Source organism: Stenella coeruleoalba (genome assembly GCF_951394435.1).
Source record: "Stenella coeruleoalba genome assembly, chromosome: 16".
Taxonomy (NCBI): Eukaryota; Metazoa; Chordata; class Mammalia; order Artiodactyla; family Delphinidae; genus Stenella; species Stenella coeruleoalba.
This window is the reverse complement of record NC_137162.1, coordinates 5,495,860-5,517,769: the sequence shown is the minus strand read 5'-3', so window position 1 is coordinate 5,517,769 and position 21,910 is coordinate 5,495,860. Positions and strand designations below refer to the sequence as shown.

The 21,910-nt window shown below is 47.3% G+C and overlaps 1 protein-coding gene across 2 annotated transcripts in view; it reads left to right on the top strand.

Moving 5' to 3' along the window:
- Window positions 1-21,910, top strand: part of DOCK1 (dedicator of cytokinesis 1) — a 527,155-nt gene that overhangs the window by 43,737 nt on the left and 461,508 nt on the right. For both annotated transcript variants that reach the window (XM_079899863.1, XM_079899862.1), the window contains exons 2-5: window positions 5,687-5,770; window positions 13,186-13,226; window positions 17,147-17,202; window positions 20,700-20,796. In XM_079899863.1, coding sequence (XP_079755989.1) covers window positions 5,687-5,770; window positions 13,186-13,226; window positions 17,147-17,202; window positions 20,700-20,796 — 278 coding nt within the window. The remainder of the gene's footprint in view (window positions 1-5,686; window positions 5,771-13,185; window positions 13,227-17,146; window positions 17,203-20,699; window positions 20,797-21,910) is intronic.

Here is a 21,910-nt window from a genome sequence, read left to right as displayed (position 1 = left end):
CTCATAGGAAAGTTGGGAAGCAAGCAATTAATTCAGGTGTGCCTGTACCAGTTTTTGGTCCTGGGGAAGACGTCAGAGTTCAGTAAGGATCTGGAAAAGGATGTGAAGTTAAAGGCAACCCTTGTAGACAAGTGGGGTCTTCAGAGGGAGTGGGGGGAGGGGCATTCCTAGTGGCAGGAGCAGCTTGTGATAGGCCTGGGGTGGGGGGAAGGGGAGCTGAAGGAGGGGGAGTGGGGGGCGGAGACGAGATCGGAAAGGTGGACCGAAGTCAGATCCCACAGGGCTTTGAAGCCAAGAGAAACCACGTAGTGTTTTGGAGTAAGATTTAAGGAAGGTAACTTTGGTGACGGAGAGAAGATTTTATATAGGAAACCAGCTGAAGTATTATTTTTCATCTCAATGAGAGATGGTGAAGGCTTGGGTCAGGAAGAGTGGTGTGGTGTTGACAGTCTGGAAGAGACACCCCAGGGTCCCAGGGCTGCCGTCATTTGCTGTGCCTCCTTGAGCAAGTCATGACTCCTCTGGAGGCCTCTGTGTTTCCATCTTGTAAATGGGCTGAGGGACTGTAGTGTCCCCTCCACCCCCCAATGTCAGAGTAGTCAGGTGGTTTTGTTGTTTTTCCCTGGAGTTACATTTCATTGAATTCTTTTTCTGCACCGATTGGGATGATCATACGCTTTTTTTATCATTTACTCCGTTAAACTGGTGAATTACATTAATCTGTTTTCTGGATGTTAAACCAACCTTGCATTTCTGGAATTACCTCAATTTGGGTTCTTCTGTGTAAGGAATGAGAGATCCATTACCATGATGTTGTGGACCCTGGTGGACTTCAGGAGCGCACAGGCATGTTTGCCTGTCAGGGACCCAGGCTGGATGTTGTGATTTGTGGGAGCCATCAGGAGGGCAGCGTGAGGCCCAGAGAGGGCAGAGTTTGAGGAAGAGACCCTGCAGGGCTGTGGCATTCTGGCCTCTCATCCAGGCTGGCCTCTGGCCCTGCATAGCCCCTCCACTGGCTGCTCATGTATGGGCCGACTCTGAGCTGCTATAAACCCTGATGAGGGCAGTGGGAAAAATTTTATCTTCACCTCCTAGGACTGTCGTGAGTGTTGAATTAGCTGAACATGTGAAGCTTTTAGCCCACTGGCTAGCCCAGGGAATATACTCAGTAAATGTCAGCCACTGTCATGACCAGCATCATCACCCCTATCACCATCACCCTCACCACCACCACCATCATCATCTTCGTCTGTCGTATCGTCACCATCAGTGTTATTAATGATCTTGGTGTAAAAGGAAGCCCTCCTGTATGACTTACGAGCCACACTTCTTTCCTTACGTTCCTGGGCAGCCGTTTTTAGGGTGATCAGGAGGCTGAGCAGAGGAGATGACTTTGGCTTTTCAACATCTCTGATGCATCTAAGCTGTATGAAGCGCAGACCAGAGTGTTTATTTTTTATTTTGGGAAAAAACGATCCATGTGCTTCCTTACTCTGTGCTGCTGCCGGCTCTGCCAGAAAAAAGCTACCCCCCGCCCCCCCCCCCCCCAACACGCCATCCTGGGAAAGAAGCTCCCATTTCACTCTTCACGTGAATAACACGTCAAGCTTGTATGCTGGACTCTGCGGTCCAGGATTGAGAAATTCATGTTGAAGGTGCATTTATACCCAGCGACGCCGTTTCAAGCCAGGCTATTAAGAAAGGTAAATGGCTTTGAGGGGCAGGAATCGATGAAGGGTTCACCCATCAGCCAGAGGCAGGTGAAGGCTGCTCTCTCCAAAGATGTGAATGAAGGCGCGATGACCATGTTCTCTTGCAGAGGTGTTCCCACATCTTAACAGACCAGAGAGATAAAGAAGACAAACTGCAGAAAGGCCACCATCTCTGTGCTTCTGTCAAGTAAAGACATTTTTAAAACCAGATGCCATCTGTCATCATCATCCTTCGTAAAGGAGAAGATGCCTCTGGTCTTTCTCGTCTCCGCTTTCACCCCCCCACCCCCAAAAAGGGGCAGCTTCGAAAGGTCACATAATCAGAATAAGGCATAGCCTTTTACATTGAATACTTTCGGGCTTATTTAAGAAAAATTCACTGCATTGTTCTCATTTTTCTATCACCCAAGAATTGGGGAACCTCAGCCTCAGACTTGTTCAGATGCTTGCAACCCTGCTCAGCAGTGAATAAATCAACCACAAAATACCACTTTTAAATTGTTTTCCACATTCCTCCCTGCACGTGTTTCCTATTGGTGCCATAACAAACTACAAACTTAGGGGTTTACAACAACACAAATTTATAATCTTACAGTCCTGGACGTCAGAAGTCCTAAAGTCAGCGTTTCGGCAGGGCTCTGTTCCTTCTGGAGGCTCTTGGGGAGAGTCCTTTCCTTGCCTTTTCCAGTTTCTAGAGGCTGCCAATTCTCCTTGGCTTGTGGCCCCTTCCTTGCTTCCATGGTCACATCTCCGGCTGACTCTGACACTCCTGTTGTCTCTTGTGGAACCTTGTGATTACATTGGACCCACCTGGATAACCCGGGATTAGCACCCCCATGTCAGGATCTTTAACCTAATCACATCTGCACTGGCCCCCTTTGCTGTGTAAGGGAGCATCCTCACAGGTTCTGGGATTTGGATGTGAACGTCTCTGTGGGCCATTTTTCTATCTACCACACTTCCTCCTCCCTCCCACTTCCTTGTCCAGTAATCTGTATAGTTGAGTCTTTTAATTTGCATTTCAATGTGGGATCCTTAAGGCTGGGGGCTGGGCAGCCATTGTTGTGGTCCAGGCTCTGCTGTGTCATTTGGGGCCACGTGCATAAACGAGGCTCCCTTTCCCTTCATCTGTGAAATCATCAGTCTTTAAAGCCTCATTTCATAGTTAAATTTGAAATGTCTCTATTCTTGTATGAGATTTTCACAACTGCTTTTCTCTGCCTGCTTCAGAGGTGGAGGGGCCACTACTTAAAGGTTTTTGCGTGTATGCCTTACAAATTCGCATGGACCTGAATGTATTTACAGTGGACTTGTCCATTTTATTTTATTTGTATTGTTTTTAATGTGTTTATTTTTTCCACATCTGTAATAGAACAGGAATGCTGGCAAGGATGCTGTTAAGAACGATGATAAATGCATTTATGGTTCCTGAAGGCTTTGAAAGCCGTTGTGCTGGGCTGGGAGAGGCTGGCATATGTTTTGAGCTTTCTTTATCTAATGCTGTTATTTCTTGTTAAAGATTCACCATAAAATGCTAAATAAACTTAATAACTACTAATAAGCATTTATGCGGGTGAAAATATAGGAAAATAACTGTGAAAATAGAATTTTCTATGTATATATGGTTATTGATGTTTTATTTTATTTTTTTAACATCTTTATTGGAGTATAATTGCTTTACAATGGTGTGTTCGTTTCTGCTGTATAACAAAGTGAATCAATTATACATAAACATATATCCCCATATCTCCTCCCTCTTGTGTCTCCCTCCCACCCTCCGTATCCCACCCCTCTAGGTGGACACAAAGCACCTTTGTGAACATGTGATAGTCTGCTAAGTCTTTGTGGCAGTAAAAACAAAACACCCTCAAACACAATAAGCGCTTTTACAATTTAATAAGCGTTCACCACAGGCAACACATTGTGTCAAGTTAACAGATCCATTTCTTTTTTTCTTAATTTGGCGGCGCCGGGTCTTGGTTGCAACATGCGGGATCTTAGTTGCGGCATGTGGGATCTAGTTCCCTGACCAGGGATCGAACCGGTGCCCCCTGCATTGTGAGTGCAGAGTCTTAACCACTGGACCGCCAGGGAAGTCCCAGCATTATTTTCTTTAAGACACAGAGTACACACACCATCCTATGAGGTAGATATCAGTCTCCTCATCATACAGATGGGGAAGCTGAAGATGCGGAGGATAGGGTGTTTGCTGGAGGTCACCCAGGTCTCCCTGGGGAGAGGTGGTACCCTGCCCACTCTGTCTGCTTCCAGAGACCACAAATGTAGCTTGGTTATGGAGCTGGCGACAGGAAGCGTGCTGTGTTGCTGGGTATTTTTGTAGAAGGGGTTTGAACATGCTTGGACTTGGCTCTCTGGAAGAGGTGCACGGGTGGGAAGACCCCTTTGGCAGGGGAGGAATAAGGAGCGACACACAGGTGTGACTTCTTTCTTTCAAGGAGAAGCAGTGACAGGGGCCAGGAGTGTGTGGTTGGAAGGAGGGCCAGGCAGTCATTCAGATGATGGAGGCCCCCCATGCTTGTTGGAGAAGTTTGCACATGATGTGACCAGGGAGAACTCCAGAAATGGACACAGTAATGGCGCCTGTAAAAGACGGCCTAGTCCAACAAGGTGTTCAGGATGGATGGATGAGAGTTTGATCCTGATTGATGAAAGGTTTACGATGAATTTTGCCTCAAGTCTGACATCTTTTTAGGGAGAATCCAGTAGGAAGGAAAAACATCACTGTATTTATTTATTTTTATTGAGAGTAAGCTAATTGAATATTTGGGAGTCATAAGCAGTGTGATTGTTGCCTTTATCTCCATGCTTGAGCAAAAGTATGACCTGAATTTAATGGAATCACTTTTACGTTCTTAGCTAGGAGGAACAGAACTGCTTTTTTAAAAAAATTATTTATTAATTTATTAATTTATTATTTATTTATTTTTGGCGGCGCCGGGTCTTAGTTGCAGCATGCGGAATCTTTGTTGCGGCATGCAGACTTCTTAGTTGTGGCATGCAAACTCTTAGTTGCGGCATGTAGGATCTAGTTCCCCGACCAGGGATCGGCCCCCGGCCCCCTGCAGTGGGAGCGTGGAGTCTTGCCCACTGGACCACCAGGGAGGTCCCAGGGATTTCAGACGTTTGTTGCATATTGTCAGTTGGAAGGATTGCTTCCTAATATTAGACATATTTTTTTGCCTTGCTTAATAGTAGCATTGGCTATGTAGTAATTTAAAGAATCAGTTTGATTTTCAAAAAATATTCAGTCCATGTGTCATTGATTTACAGATAGGAAAAAGTCATCTAATGAAAAAAGTCTGTTAATGGAAATATAAGATAGTATATGAAGTGATAATCGAAATGTTGTTGACAAGAGCTTTAGTCTTCTTTCTATTATAAACATTATTCCACCATAAAAAGAAATGAGGTTCTGATACATGGTACGATGTGCGTACACCTTGAAAACATTATGCTAAGTGGAAGAAGCAGACACAAAAGGATAATACTGTATGATTAACGGGGTGGCTGGAGTAGTCAAATTCATAGAGACAGAAAGTGAGTTACAGGTTATCAGGGGCTGGCGGAGGGAGTGATAGGGAGTGATGGCTTAATGGTTATGGGGTTTCTGTTTGGAGTGATGAAAAAGTTCTGGAACTTGATGGTGGTGATGGGAGAGCAACACTGTGAATGTAACTAACATCACTGAATTGTACACTTAAAAATAGTTAAAAAGGCAAATTTCACATCATACGTATTTTACCACAATAAACCACTTGTGGTTTTCTGGCGTTATGAGTAGTTATGAATTTCTTCTTCTTAAACTGAGGACCCTTGAAAAAAAAGCCTCCTTTTGTGGGTATCAGAGAGGATGATCCAGGCAAAGACTGAATATTTCAATCTTAAAAATGGCAGAAACAATCCAGCATAGTTACCTTTACTAATATCTTCTTACCTCTTTTTCCTCTGAACAGCTTTTTATAACTATGATGCCAGGGGAGCGGATGAACTTTCTTTACAAATAGGAGATACCGTGCACATCCTGGAAACGTATGAAGGTGCGTATTTATTTTGGTGTCTTTCTGTTTGTAGTTTTGTGCAGTTAATACATTTTTCAGTGCGTAATGGGCAAAGCATTACCCTGTTAGGAAAGTGTGTATGGTTGGTTTTCTTGCATGATAGATGCTGTGTCGGGAAAGGGCAGTGGTGCGATTATCTGTTATTTAAATCAGTTTTTTTTTTTTTAATTTAAGGTGAACTTAAAACTAAATTCCTAAACTTTTAACCTCTCAAGTTTTCTGTTGAAATAGTTGTTTTATTGTTAAGAAACCCCCCCATTGTTTCCTCTTTTGCACATGTGTGTCCATCTTGACTGTTAATAACTGACCACTTGAAAAAAAATTTTTAAATGCATTGAAGATATTTTAGGCTCATTAGGCTCATTGTTTTGAGGTGTTTTATGTGAATGGTGAGACTTTTTATGCTCTCACGTAGATTTGTTAACAACTTCCTGAGAGGAACCAAAATTGTCATTTCTTATTTCCTTTTTAAAAAATCTATGACCCCATTTTCTGAATGGTGAACAGAGATTGTCACAGCTTTGTGGGATGTGGTCCAGTAAAGCAATTGTTGTAATCATCCAATAAATATACTGTCGGTGACAGTGGTTTCCTGATGTCCTTGGGTTTTCAGACAATTGGTTTTCATATTTAGGGTTTTGCAAATCATTAAAACGGGACACCTTTCGTTTTATGCCGTGGTTTACAGTTGCACAGAAAAGGAGCAATGACGGGCGTGAGTTTTAGACTCCTCACATGTGTGAGAGGAGTGTTGGTGGCTTTGCTTCTTGTTCAAAGGGGGTGACTTCCATATAACATAGAAAAAAAGAGAACTGATTAAAATTGATAATTCCAACAGCAAAATTGCTTTCAGATTGGGGTTAGCCAGACCCTTCCAAGTAGGAGGTTGGGTGACGGGGAGAGGAAATTGCACACATCCCGTAGTAATCACAAATTGATCTTCAGACTCGGTCTTTGGAATCCTCTCTGCACGTGAGTGACGCAGCGTTCAGCTTCTGTGCACCAGGCAAGCTGCAGCTTGCTCCCGTGTTCCTGGAGAAGCGCAAACCCATTAAAATACCCATGTCCACGTCCACGTCCCTCACTCCCGCATCTGACTCATGCTGGCTTGGAATTCCATTCCATTTGCACCTTTTACCCTAAGAAATGTCCTACTGGGGGGAAAAAATTGGCTTTTGTGTCATATGCCTGGAAGCAGATGTAATACTGCAAAAACGGTCTTTATGTGAACGAGTAGCTGCAATGGGCACCTTCTGCCTGGTTTCAGTTTTTACAGCTGACAGTTGGATTGCCTTATCTGCTCCCAGTATATATATGGCCAGTGGCTGAGAGGAAATAGAGAAATTAACTAGAGGTTAAGGATCAAAGCTCTCATCTCAGACACTTTTCAGATCTGAAGGAAGAGTGCTCTTACATCTTTTTTTATTTCTGCCCCCGGTCAGTTGCATTTGAAATCCTGGTTAATAAACACTGGGCAATGATGTCATTCCTGAATAGATAACAATTTCCTGTGCAGCCCGGGGTAGCAGGGGCTGCGACTTCTTGTTTTTTGCTTTGTAAGAAGAATGCACTCTTTAAACAGGGGAATCCTTAGGTGAGTCGATGATCCCTGTACATTTAACTAAAAAAAATAATTGGTGGCAGGCATTTGACTGGCCAGCATCGTGATAAAGGATTCTTCAGTGAGCACTTAGTTTCTGGGCTCATCAATCTTCTAAGTCCTGATAAAAATATTCCCAGTCTTTGTAAAGACCCTGTAACATAAAAGGACTTCCCCTTCTTTAACTGCTGTCTTTTTTGGTTTTAGTCAGAATCCGATCAGAGAAATGCATTTGGGGAAGTAGTTTTGATTTTGGGAAACTTGGTGACTTTATTATCATCAAATAACAATGGAATAATTGTTTTTCTGCTCTTTCCTCTTGTTCTGTTGAAATTTTATGGATTATATTAGCGTTTGGCATTCTCTTCTTCTTTTCTCCTCACCCCTTCCACTTTTCCCCTAAGAAAATTTATTTATGGTTGTCAAATTTAACTTTCCCTTTCTATGTGATCCTGTTCAGGGTAGGGTACTACTGGGATTGCTCCAGAGAATATAATTTCTAGATGATTATTCCTTATATTAAGGTTCAAAGAACACACTTACCTGCAAGTTATGGTTCATTTTTCTGTCTCAGGCTCATGGAGGCTTGGGGCACAGAACAAAGAAAAGAACTTTTCCGGTCACCAGGGAGGTGGCCTGAGCTTTGAGGGCTCATTCGGGGTATGCCTCTGCCTTTAAGCAGCGTCCAGGGTCAACCAGACAGGAGAGGTGAGCCCAGGTCACCGATGTTGATTAAGTGACTCTTCAGCCAAGGAGATGCCAATCCTGTCACCTGCTCACTTCCAGAAGGATCTCCACGGGCTGGACTCTGTGCCTGTGTGAGAGCACAGCATTGCACCCAGATTAGGAAGGCATTCTTTTGATGAAACCACAACACGGGAACTTAATTTGTTCAAAATTTTCAAAGTGATAATGATCTATTTTCTTCCAAAATGCACCTTAATTCCTTTTCCTGCCACCAGCATCTGTCAGCTGAAGGTCTTGAGAGGACTGCCTCTGGGTTTCCTGGGGCGACGGTAACCAAGTACCACACAGTGGGGAGTTTAAACAACAGAAACGTGTTCCCTCACAGTTCTGGAGGCTATAAGTCCAAGAGCGAGGTGTCGGCAGGGTTGGTTGCTTCTCAGGGCTGAGGGGGCAGAAGCTGCTCCACGGGTCTCCCCAGGCTTGTGGTTTGCTGACATCGCTGGCATTCCTTGCCTTGTAGATGCAACGCCCTGGATTCTGCCTGTGTGATCACATGGCGTCCTCCCTGCACTTGACTTTGACTGTCTATTCCTCCTTTTTATAAGGACACTGTATGGGATTAGGTCCACTGTAATGACCTCATCTTAACTCGATTATCTGCCAAGACCCTATTTCTAGATGAGGGTACACCCACAGGTGGAGGGAGTTAGGACTTCAACGTCTGTTTGGCGTGGGCAGAACACAGTTCAACCCACAGCAAACTGGAAGAAGTAGTCATGTTGATACGGCTCTCATTTCACAGAAGACCACCAGGCCCTCCAGCGCAGCCTCCACCCAGCAGCCATCCTCTGCACCTTGTCCCAGGTGACTGGCCCCCTGGCCCCAGCCTAGTGGAAGAGCACCGCAGCTGTGCTTCTCATCCTGTGTTGCTTCCGGAACCTCCATCCTCTGGGCTGGGTCTGCGCCCTGCCCCCGGCCCGGGTGCCTGCAAAATATCGTACCCAGGACAGCTCCAGAAGGCCCAGTGTGCACGCAGATGCTGTCCATTAGGGCATGGTTTGCTCAGATCCGGCCTTTGGCTGTCTTGCAGTTCAGTACTCAGAGCAGGACACAGTACACCTGACACAGGTGACTGTGCTGTCCATCCAGGCAGGTACTTGTGAGGTGGGCAGGACCCAGGACCTTAGTGATCTAGTTTCCTCCTGTCCTACCTGAGCCCCAGCCTTTTATTTTTTAATATTTATAATTTATTTACTTATTTGGTTGCGCCGGCTCCTTAGTTGCGGCATGCGTGTGGGATCTCGTTCCCTGACCAGGGATCGAACCTGGTCCCCCTGCATTGGGAGCGTGGAGTCTTATCCGCTGCGCCACCGGGGAAGTCCCCCCAGCCTTCTTCTCACACGTGTCCTAGCTTTGCTGCCGGTGGCTTCTCAGGTGCTTGGTGAGCGCCCCTCTGCACCTGTGCTCTGCCGGGCCTCCCTCCTCCTTCCTCCATCTGACTAGCCATCCTTGAAGACTCCGCCTAAGCATACCTCCCTGGGCAGAAGCTCCTTTCCGACTCCCTTGCGCCTGCTTTGTTCTGCCTGGTCCTGTCCTCAGTTGGTTGCAGTCCTGGACTTGAGTGTGTGTGCTCCTGTCCTGTTGGGAACGCTCCAGTGTACCCACTGACTTGGCTGCCGTTTTCCTGGGCTGGACGGGGCCCTCCCTGTGTTTCAGGACTACGTCTGACCTATACTTGCCGTTGGGGGGCGGGTGTCTCTTGTTTGGAGCAGGTTGGTTGAGCCCTGCCTGGGAGGAGTGAATCAGCCTGTTCATTCAATGAGCCATGCACCTTCCTGCTCCTATAGCTGCATTCCCACTGGCCTGCCCCTCCAAAGCAGCAGCCACTCATCATCCTTCCATGTCCCCCCACTTCCCTGCATGAAACCTCTGCAGGGATGTCCTCTCGCTTTCATGCTCAAATCTCTGCCCTTGTTGGTGGTTTGAGCCCTGCTTGTCGTAGGGGAATCTTCTGGTGTGTGAGCCCTTGGAGGGCAGAAATTGGGTCTAATCTACTGATATTTCTACATTCGCTCTGTCTAGTGTGGCCTCGGGCACATAGTCTGGGTTCTCAGTTGGTGGAAGGAATAACAGACGCAGAAATTCTTGAGAAGGGAAAGCCTAGGTGTTCCTTTTGCTTAGGAAGAGGCCATTAAAAAAGAAACCACCGTCTGTTATCATAAAGTAAAATCAAAGGACCCCTTATCTTTTTATCCCAGTAGCTCAACTCTTTCTTCTCTCCCTTCTTCTGGAAAAACCCTTCTGCTGTGTTTGAAGTGAATTTTTCTCTTGGCCTGTACTGGTTGGTACACATATATATATATATATATATATATATATATATAAATATTTTTAGTAGATATTTATTGGAGTGTAATTGCTTCACAATACCGTGTTAGTTTCTGTTGCACGACAGAGCGAATCAGCCATCTGCATACACATGTCCCCATATCCCCTCCCTCTTGAGCCTCTCTCCCATCCTCCCTATCCCACCCCTCTAGGTCATGTATATAAATGTGGTTGTAGGTCTCATTCTGTTTCCTTTTTTAAAAATATTATTTATTTATTTTTGGCTGCGTTGGGTCTTCGTTGCTGTGTGCGGGCTTTCTCTACTTGTGGCGAGTGGGGGCTACTCTTTGTTGCGGTGCGCAGGCTTCTCATTGCGGTGGCTTCTCTTGTTGTGGAGCACAGGCTCTAGGTGCACAGGCTTCGGTAGTTGTGGCACGTGGGCTCAGTAGTAGTGGCTCGTGGGCTCTAGAGCGCAGGCTCAGTAGTTGCGGCACATGGACTCAGTATTTGTGGCTCGCGGGCTCTAGAGTAGTTGTGGCGCACGGGCTTAGCTGCTCCGCAGTATGTGAGATCCCCCTGGACCAGGGCTCGAACCCATGTCCCGTGCATTGGCAGGCGGATTCGTAACTGCTGTGCCACCAGGGAAGACCCTCATTCTGTTTCTTCCCTTTTTACTCAGCACTGTGCTCCAAGACGCAGTCCTGTCGTGTGTATATATTTAGTCCGTGGCCCTCACTGCTCTGTGTGCACCTGCACGTGTTGCTAGCCACCCTCCAGTTCTGGGCACTCATTCTGCCCCCCTAGATCACGCTGCCATGGGCCTCCTGTGTCTGCCCCGCTGCGTGTGGATGGGTATGTGGGATGTCTTTGGGGTGCACGGCTGCTCACGGGGTGTGGGGTTATATACTCTGGATAAGTAGGGTCACGCTCACACTGGTTGTGTGGTCTCCACTCCCATCCTCAGTGCCAGGGGCTGCCGGAATCCTGCAGTGTTGAGATTTCTCTCCCTATAATAACCGTGCAGTAACATTATGTTTAAAATTTTCATTTATCTGATTATTAGTGTGAGCATCTCTTCATTCATGTGTAAGTCTTTTAGGTTCCTTCTTCTATACATTGTTTATAAACATTGCTTATTTTTGACTTGGTTTCTGTCTTCTTCTTGTCACTTTGAAGTATTTCCTTAGATGTTCTAGGACATTCATCCCATGTCAGTTTCAGAAAAGAAAGGGCCAAGTAATACTGAAAATACGGGAAGGATAAAATAACAGGATAGCGGACCGTCCTTTACATTGAATACAGCCTTTTTCCGTTTCACTGTCTGTGAACGCTGTCCCGGGTGGATGCTGATTCTGGCCTTGGCAGGTAGAACCCGCGAAGGAGACAGTGCAGGGCTCTCAGGAGGTCATCCTCCAAACGTGCAGGAAAACCCAGGCATTTTGTGTCTGCGGTGCCCCCGAATCAATCGTGCAGGTCCCTTGTCAGGAAATGAAATGGGTTCGTTGTTTGTATCCAGGTCTTAGCAAACCCTTTGCGAGGCTCCTAGCAATTTCCAGCTTCTGTTCTGAATGCTCAGAAAGCATCTCTTCATAGTGCCTGGAGGATCTTAACCCCGTCACTTTCTGGTTCCTCTCCACCTCTGGTTGTTAAATTATTGCTCTGTTAGAGGTGTGTGGTCAGTGGTGCAATATAGGCCCGTTTTCAGTTTCTGGGCACCTTCATTCATGTATCCCAGGTTTCCGAGGTTTGACTGTTTCACTGTATAAAAGCCCAACACTTGGATGTTCTCTGGGAGTTGACTCGACGGGCGCTTTCCAAGTATCTCCGTCCTTTTGCTCCTGGGGGGCTGAGTTGGAATTTGTCCGAGCTTCTGATTTCCTTTTCTGGAGTGAGGTGGCCTACAGCAGCTTCAGAGTGTTCGGGATAAGGAGACATCCACCGACGTCCTGCCGCGGCGTAGTTGTTGGGAGGCGAGTGACCTGCCGTGGACCCCTGGGCGCTGGCAGGGGCGATTTCTGCCCTCAGTTGAAGTGGAGGGGACAAGGGAGTGGTCCGGTCCAGTCCGGCACTGAATGTCTCTTCCATTTGGCATTTAGTTCCTGCCAGCAGTGCTAGCACGTCTGTCTTCTGCTCTGTTTGCTTGTCCTCCCCACGTGAGGGAATGGGAACTTGAATCCAGGCCAGACCCCAAGGGGGTAGGCGGGCCCGTATTCCTGGGCCCGGTGCTTCCTGTTGGGGGTCCAGCCTTTGCCACAGAAGCACTTTGTGCGATCGTGGCTGCTCCAGGGCAAAGCCCCCCTCCATGCCTTAGAGGGAGGAAGTCGGCTCTCAATAGGATTTCTGTTCTGTGGCAGCTCTTGATGATCTGAGGATGCTGGTATGTGCACTTGGCAGTGACCCCGCTCCATCCGGCGGAGGAACAGATACGAAAATGCACACTCCAGGAGCCTGCCTAGGGCCGGGTGGTCAAAAGGACCACTCCTCCTCCTGGAACTGTGCTTCTTCAGTTCTCATTGGCGCCTTCAAGGCCGCGTGCGGCAGGTGCAGGTGAAGGAGCTGGAGGTCTGTGTGAAGAGGCCCCTGGCCAGGCTTCAAGCGTGGTTTTGAGATGCTGTTTAGGAGACCCCATAGCATCTCTCCAAAGCCTTAGGATTACTGAGTTCTGTTACGGGCTGACTTCCCTGGTTCTGCAAACAATGAGTTCTTGACAGCGGGAAGGTGCTGTTAGGACGCTGTGATGTCTGCTTGTACTAACTGTTTCGCTTTTGTGTTTGTTTAGGGTGGTACAGAGGCTACACCTTAAGGAAAAAGTCTAAGAAGGTAAGTCTTTGTTATTAAACACAGTGCGTGTCCCTTCATAAATCACAATAGGCGAGGAAATAAATTCTGTCTCATGGTGCCTAAGAGTTGTCCTTATATATCTCTTTCTCTGAATTAAAAAAATACATGGGTTGAAATATAGGCTACCCTGAATTGTTTCCTTTAAAAAATTTTTTTAATTAAAAAAATTTTATTTTGTTAATTGAAGTATAATTGATAATCAGTGTTGTGTTAGTTTCCGGTGTACAGCAAAGTGGTTCAGTTATACATACACATATATCCATTTTTTTTCAGATTCTTCTCCCATACAGGTTGTTACAAAATACTGAGTAGAGTTCCCTGTGCTGTACAGTAAACTTCTAATTTCTCACTTCCCTTCCCGAATTGTTTTCTTCTGAACAACATATGTATGTAGAAATTGCAATTTCATTTCTGTGAGTGAATGGCTGGGCTGTGGCGTGATATTGACCTGTTGTCATGAGAGGTGGACTCTTCTTTTCCTGGTAGAATTCTGCATCCTGTTTAAGCACAGGATGTGTAAGAGAATGATCTGGGTATAATGACTTGAGAAGAAAGTACTGCTCACGATTTTCAATCTTGCATTATCCTTGATGATAAATTAGCAGATTTGAGGCACTCACGCTTGCTTTTTCCCCTCTTGCTTATAACTATTTTTATACTGCTTACGTCGCTGGCAAAAGAAAGAGGTTCTGCCTTCCAGGGCAGTTTGCATGCGTGGTTGTTTGAATTTCTGAAGCTAAGATGTGCAGTTACATTGCGGTGGACAGTCCCGTACACAGTTCTGTTGTGGCTTTTCCATTCTCAGCTTCACAAAATCTAACGATGGCTCTTCCACTTCATTCTATGATTCTGAAGTACTGTCTATTCTAAGCTGTGGTTTGGCTGTCCACGTTACCTTATAAAATCTCATTATACTTGACAGATGGTTCATTTTATCTGTTTCTTAGCTTGGCCTCTCATTATCTAGTTACTGGGCTGGGCTCCTCTTGTGGTCCGGAGCCTGTAGCTAAGGCTGCTGGAGTCCAGTTGTGCAAGCACAGGGCCTTCTTCATCTGCTTTCCCCAGACGCCCTGCTCTCAGGCTGTGCCAGACAGGTGGGAGCTGTCCATCCTCTGGTCTCAGTCACCTCGGAGGCCTCCAGGCGGAGCTTCACGGCAGCCTTTCTCTGGCATAGTCTGTCCTAATGTGAGAGATGCTGTGAGGGATACCTGGTGAGTCAGATCTGCAAATGGGAGCCAGGACCGCCCACCTCCGCCCTGCCGAGCTCAGACTGGGCTCTGAGTCTCTACACATCCAATGACCTGGAGGCTTGAGCTTTGAACAAGGTAGATTCCAACCAGGCGGCTGGTGGAATAGATTTCTCCAGGGAAAGTTCTATTTTCACATTGATTATCTCTTCCATAATTTGGGATTAGCAGATGCAAGCTATTACATATAAGATGGATAAACTACAAGGTCCTATTGTATAACACAGGGAACTGTATTCAATATCCTGTGATAAACCATCATGGAAAAGAATATGAAAAAGAATGTGTGTGTGTGTGTGTGTGTGTGTGTGTGTGTGTGTGTATATATATATTTAACTGAGTCACTTTGCTGTACAGCAGAAATTAACACAACATTGTAAATCAGCTATACTTCAATTGAAAAAAAAAAAGAATGTATTCCTGCAGATGAAAACCTGAGGTTCATGTGAGAAAGCCACAGTTGAGGACTTTATTAATAAAGAGATTAGGGTTATGAACCATCCCCTCTCCCCAGTGACAAAGCTGCAACTTCATGTGCTAGGTGCATCCCGGGGAAGCTGTTCACTTTTCTTTGATATTTGGCATTTGGTGTCTGGTACCACCTTCCCAGTCGGGGATCTCTCCCAACTCCCCATGCCTCCATGAGCCCTAATCCTTCCTACCCTGCACCACAGGGCCCTGACTTTACAGCTCACAGAGCTGGGTAGGGGCATATTTATTTTTCCACCTAAAATCTTCATTAGCAGATGAGGAAATTGAAGCCTTAAAAAGGTCGTGATTTTGCATCAGCACCCCTGCCCCAGGCAGTAGCAGAGAAGGGACTTGGCTCCTAGTAACCTGACTCTGTGTTCCGGAAGCATCCTTTTATTGGTATTCACAAATGAGCAATAGATCTGGGCTGGTCCCGACCGCCCCAGCTGGAGAAGTTGCTCATTTCAGGCTTCCCTGGTGGCACAGTGGTGAAGAATTCCACCTGCCAATGCAGGGAATACGGGTTCAATCCCTGGTCTGGGAAGATCCCACATGCCACGGAGCAACTAAGCCCGTGCACCACAACTACTAAGCCTGTGCTCTAGAGCCTGTGAGTCACAACTACTGAGCCCGCGTGCCACAGCTACTGAAGCCCACGTGCCTAGAGCCTGTGCTCGCAACAAGAGAAGCCACTGCAATGAGAAGCCCGTGCACTGCTACAAAGAGTAGCCCCCGCTCGCCGCAACTAGAGAAAGCCCGCGCGCAGCAACGAAGCCCCAATGCAGCCAAAAATAAAATGAATTAAAAAAAAAAAGTCGCTTATTTCAAGCCTCCAGATGTGTCCAGCCTCATTTCTTTCACTGTCCCTTCTGTGGCTCCATGATTCTCGAGAGCAGGTTTACCGAGACTGAGGGACATCTCTGGACATGGGCAGGGGGCGAGACTGGCTTATTTGTATGTGTGTCCGTCCCGTCGTCCCTCCCCGCCCCGTGCTCACCTGTTGACATCAAATGTGCACCTGGAGACCGTCCTGGGATCTGGAGGTGTCCTAGCATCGGGCCCCTGCAGTCCTCTGTGGTGCTCAGCCTCTGTCTTTCTGCCTGACTCCTTCCCTCTCTGTGATAATTCTTCTTTACATGAAGTGCGGCCACTTCCCTGGCAGGCAGGAGGAACCTGAACCAGTGGTGCCCATGCCCCCTTCCCAAGCAGGATTAGTAGGGTGGTTTCTGGATTTCCTGTGGAAATCCTTTGGGGCCAGATGCCAGGGAAACCTAGTCGGAAGCTCCTGTTCCCACAGCAGGTGCGCGAAGCCACCAGGGCCACTGATTGGCTTTTTGCTGCGTGCATGACATCTCAGGTGGGAAGCCACAACCTGTTTGCGTTGCATCGTTGCAAGATCCCGGGGCCTGGTGCCCCATTGCTTGCCCTCCAGGAAGGGAGGTAGTGTCCTTGCTCAGGAAGCAGGACCAGGACTCTTGGTAAAGCTCCTGGCGCTTCACGCACGGCGCCTGACACTGACCGTCCTCTTGAGGAGCTGTCTCCCTCGGAACTGTCTGTGGGGCCCCTGTGTGCCGTACGCTTGGGGGTGCCAAGCCCTGTCTCCGTGTAACCTGGTGTGCTCCCCCTAGGAGTCTGGCAGGTTGGGCGAAATGCACCCAGTTTCTCTATTTTATCTGACGGCCCCTCTGGAGATGGTTGAGAAAGTCTCCTCGGGTCAGGTAAGCAGTCAGTGCCTATGTGATGATCAACGGTATAAACTAACTTTTGATGACAATTTTAGTATTTCGAAAGGAAGAGCTGTCAGAAGCCATTGTCAGAACTTGTTCTTAGGCATCCTCTGGCTGTGGGTCTTCCTGTGTTGAGGTCAGCAGTAAAAACGAGGTGTGGCCCGTGGAGAAGACACAGCAAAGTCCCTGTGGGATTTTTTCTTTGCAAACAGATTGCGTCTGTTTTCTTCTGAGCCATCCGCAGCCTCTTTGAAACACAAGCGGAAGGAGTTGCCATCTTTTACACTTCTTTGTTTTCTGTGCTATGTTGTGTATGAGACTTACTTAGCATTAGGCTTGCAGATTTAATAGTGATCCAGCCACATCCCCACCTCCGTTTTGGGGGGGCAGTCGTTCGATTTGCAATCAGTGCTCACATTAATAATAAAACCTACTGTCTTTTTTCCTCCCAAAGGGTATATTTCCTGCTTCATATATTCATCTTAAAGAAGCCATAGTTGAAGGAAAAGGGTGAGTCTTGTCTTGATATTTAAATGAAGTCGTGCAGTGATTGTATTTGGCCTGAGGCTCTTTGCAGGGCGATGTTGGGGGTTGGACAATGGGTGACATTGACCCTGATGTGACAGGAGTTTGGGGAGAGAAGGGAAACTGCTGATCTAGGGCTGTCCACAGCATGGCTTTGAGCCTTCACACAGTCTTAAGTTAAGTCAGCGTCGGAACTGCAGCCAACCTCCTTGAACCTGATGCGGGTTTGGAAAGCTTCGTAGTTCTTCCTCTGTGAGCCACCTATTAGGCAAAGCCTGCACGGCGCCCCCAGCTCTGAATCCATTTTTCCGGAAGACTTTGCAGGCTGTGACGCAAATGGGGTTGAGGGTGAAGCAACAGTTGTTAAATTGGGGTGTGTGTGAATTTACACGTTGCTTAATGCTGACGTATGTTTCCTAGAGGTCATAAAACTGATGTATAAGATCTTTAAAAGGGCATTTGTAAAACAGGAACCCATTAGGCGGGAATGGCAAATGAATAGCCAGGTGCGAACTTGGAGGAAGGAGCATTAGGATGTTTTCCTTTTTTGTCTCTGCTACATCTTCACACTCAGTTAAATATGTAAATGATAAAATTACTAACCATATGATTACTGCATAATGACATCTCTGCGGCTGATTACAAAATTGCCTTTCCAAGCAGTGTACTTTTAACATACGAAAAGGACTAGGTCGGGCTCTGTAGTTCCGATTAAAACGAAGAAAATAATTTAAAGGCATGAATGTGATGACCCGTAATAGGGTCCTTTTTTCTACAGATAAAATGTTTTGTATGTACAGTTTCAAGGGAAGTAAAAAGAGGAAAGTTTTGAAATTTTCATCCTTCTGTGGAAATAGTTGAATAAAGTGTGCTTTTCATGTATTTTACATCAGTCTGTAGCAGGATCAGTCTGGACATCAGACTGTAGAGGAATTATTTTTTTAAAAAGCACTTTGATGTATACAAATGAGTATATGTAAAATGTAATTACGAAGCATAATAGTGAAGGGCACAAGGGACTGTGTGGATTCTTCGTAAGTAGAGTCACCCCCCGACAGCCAGATGGACAGGCAGACAGACACTTCTGTTCCTGTCACTGGGTTAGTGTCACATGCCCCAGCGTGAGCAAACGAACGGGGCACCGGTGAAACCAGCAGTCTAGAAAGTTCTCTGCCGATGCTCCAGGGCTCCTGTGATTGCTCTTACTGATACCTGCCCTGACCCTCCCTCGGCTGTTCCCACCCAAACCTGGCTGCTTCCCGCCTCCCTCCTGGCAGAGAACCTCCTGCCTTCAGACTTGACCGGTGGTCTCACTCCGTACTTTTCCTCCGGATACCGTGGGCATCACCTTCCCTTTCTTCTCCTGGTCCTTCCTCCTTTCCAGTGCCGGCCACTCTTCATCCTGCCCCTGCCTGTCTCCTTGCTGTCCAAGTTCATCATCCCGTCTCTCCTGCAGGCTCTCTCTCCTCTCTGTACACCGGCCTTCCTTCAGGCTCAGACACCCCAGATCGTGGCTGTGTTGCGGCTGCCCCTTTAGCCTCGTGACCAAGGCAATTCCCGTTTGTCCCCTCCCCTGACACCGACATGGTTACCACACCTCCTAATCGCCAGTGTCTTCTTAGCCCTCCTCTCTGGAGCTTGTCTGTCGCATCTGACACTGGCGGGCGTCCGCTGCACTCAGCTCCTGTGGCTTCTGGTGCTTCCCTGCCCTGCATCACCCCTGCCTGCCCCTCTCAGGGCGCCCTCCTTACCTTCTCCTGGTTCTCTGTTGCCCCTCCCCCCTTGAGGTGGCTTCTGTTCTTGCATCTCAGCTGTCCCCTCTCCGTGGGAAACGCTTGGATGGGGACCTCCGGCCCTGACTTGTCCCATGACATCTGCTTCAGTCATGCAGAGCCAGGGAGCTCATATGAGTCACCACCTGTGACAGGCACTGTCGGGTGTGTTTACTGCTGGCCCCCAGCGGGTAGCAGGGTGGTTACAGAGGTAACAGCACAGCCGCGTCAGATACCTTAGAGCCAGCTGGCACTCAGTCCAGGGGACAGATCAGGCCAATGCAGGAAAGAAGGTGAGAAGGATCCAGAGCTGAGACCGGGGTCCACCGTGTGCAGTGAGGCCCTCCCCCCATGGGGAAAGCGGGGTCTCATTGAGTTCCAGGTGTCTCCTAGCCAGTGGGAAGAGCCCAGTGGACCCAGCATGAAACTCAGGCTCTGTGACATGAGTGCAGCCCAGTCACTGACGAGCGTCCTCGCACTGTGCGTAGAGGAGCTCTCCCTGGAGGCTTTGCAAGGATGACATCACAGAGTCATATGACGTCAACCACATTTTCATCAACATCCCTACTGGGAAACTCGGTGACAGAGTTGGTAGGGCTGCTGTAACCATCACGTCCTGTAATGGACACTGATGATGTCCCAGCAAAGGGTAATTCCTAACAGCACTTTCGTGTGGGGTGGTCCCGCGGGCAGCCCTCCCTGGACGTCTGGTCCCTGCTATCCCGCTGGTGCACGTGGCCAGACCTCTCTGGAGGGACTGGCCCTCTCTCAGAGACTCCAGTGTTTCTTCCTTGGGGAGCACCCCGCCATCAGTGAGTCATTGCAGCCCTGAACCCCGATTGTGAGCTGCAGTCAGGGTCCTGCCCACAGGTCTGGGCTCCAGGCAGTTGAAGATATGTAGGTGGGACCTATTTCAATGCCCCCTGGACACTTCATGTTGATGGGAGTCTTGTCTGTTCAGGACCTGTAGGCCCAGGTGGTCTGACTTCACAAGCCACCAAATTCAGTCTCTGACCCAGTCCCCGATACCAATATTATGAGTCCTACTCAGCGCAATGCCCGACGCAGAGCACGTGACCAGAAAACAGTGGTTGATTTAATAAAAACCAGCGCACAAATATTGGTAGATCATGAGTCAAGAATAAGTCAAGGGTTAACCTTCTGGGGTGGAGAGAAAAGGGAAAGAGGATAAGCAGAATTTGGGGATCAGGGCACCTGTGGACACTTGAAAGCTGTAACCTCGCTCATATTTCGCAAGGATAACTGCTTCATGTATGTTATCATAGAATGAGTTTTAGGCCTGATGGAAACGTAAAAAATCATCTTATCCCAAACCTGCATTTTAATGCCACGCAGACTGGTGGTAATTTATGGCATCTGTAAAATAGATGGGTACGCACATTATGAATACACTTTCCACTTCTCAGACCTTGATGTTCTGACGGGATATTACTTGCCTCCTTCATCTTACCTTGACATATGAGGTAGATGGCTTACACGGAGGATGATGTACGAACGTTCTCAGACTCTGTACAGAAATTACTTGTCATTCGTAGAGATGTATGTATTCCTTTGTGGGCACAGTCTTATTTGTATACTGTCTCTCCATTTGCTTAAATATTGTACACTGTGGCCTAGATTTGGAATTTACAAGGTACCCTGGTTTAACGAAGCCGTGACCATCTCTCTCCTTTCCTGCATCCTTCCCAGGCAACATGAAACGGTCATCCCAGGCGACCTCCCGCTCATACAGGAAGTCACCACAACACTGAGAGAGTGGTCCACCATCTGGAGGCAGCTCTATGTGGTGAGAAAATGGGATTTTGAATCGGCGCTTAGCAATAGAGAATGGTCTTTGTGGACCCCGCTGAACCAACAGGGTAGTTTGCCTTTTTCCGGGAACCTCAAAAGCAGAACTTGTGGGAGCAGGTCATACTTAGCAGCCTGGCCCAGTACTCTGGCCACCCTCAGGGACCATGTGCCCTTCCACCTGCTTTGTGTTGGGGTGTAGCCGTGCTGACTGCAGTGAAGTGGCTGTCAAGGAAGGGGCCATGGGTTTCACCTTTCCTTGAGTTGAAAAGGGAAATGGGCTGCTTTCAGGCTTTGGAAGACAGGCTGAGGCAACCTGCGCTGGGGTTCCCTCAAAGTTTGTATGTGAGTATGAAAGCGAAAATCTGCTTTGAAACTGTCGTAGGTGCTTCGTTATGGGTGCAGTAGAGAGGGATGACTATCTTTGCCATTGTTTGCACGTAGGTAATGCTTCTTTTCATTTGAGAAAAATGACATAGTCATCTAGACCTAAGCGTGTCTGTTGCAGAGGGACGGAAATAGTTTACTTTCTGGCTTCGTGTGTGGTGTCCAGTTCTCCTCATCTCGGAAGAAGCCTTATTAATGCAGCGAGTTTGGAGCCCTGACATCTTCCATTTCGTATTCCCCGGGGCATTTCTTTGCACATAAATTCACATTTATGGAAGCATACCTTTTGTTAAGCCTGTATTTCTCTTCAGAGTCTTGACTTCTCATCTGCTAATGTTGTCGGCCCAAAGCTAGGACTCTGGAGGGAAGGCCGTGCTTCGATTTCTCGGGAACATAGAAAACTTCCCAGCGTCCCACAGCTGCTCTCCAGGCAGCCTTGTTGCTTTTGATTATACAGTGGTTTCCTATAAATGCACAGTAATAAGCAGTTGCAGTAATTGTTCATCAAATGTTCTCCAAAACCTAAAAGCGTAAAGTTAGCCGTGAATGTTTTGTGTAAATCTGAGCAATTTCGGAGTCGGTGTTTCATGTTAGCAATTTTTAAACAAAAATGCAGCAGCAAAACAAACAGGAGTTGATGCTGACAAATACGTTAGTGGACACGGTTTTAGCCATACAGTCCCGGAACGGGCATTCCTAACTGTCACCTTGGTTTCCTTTTGAAA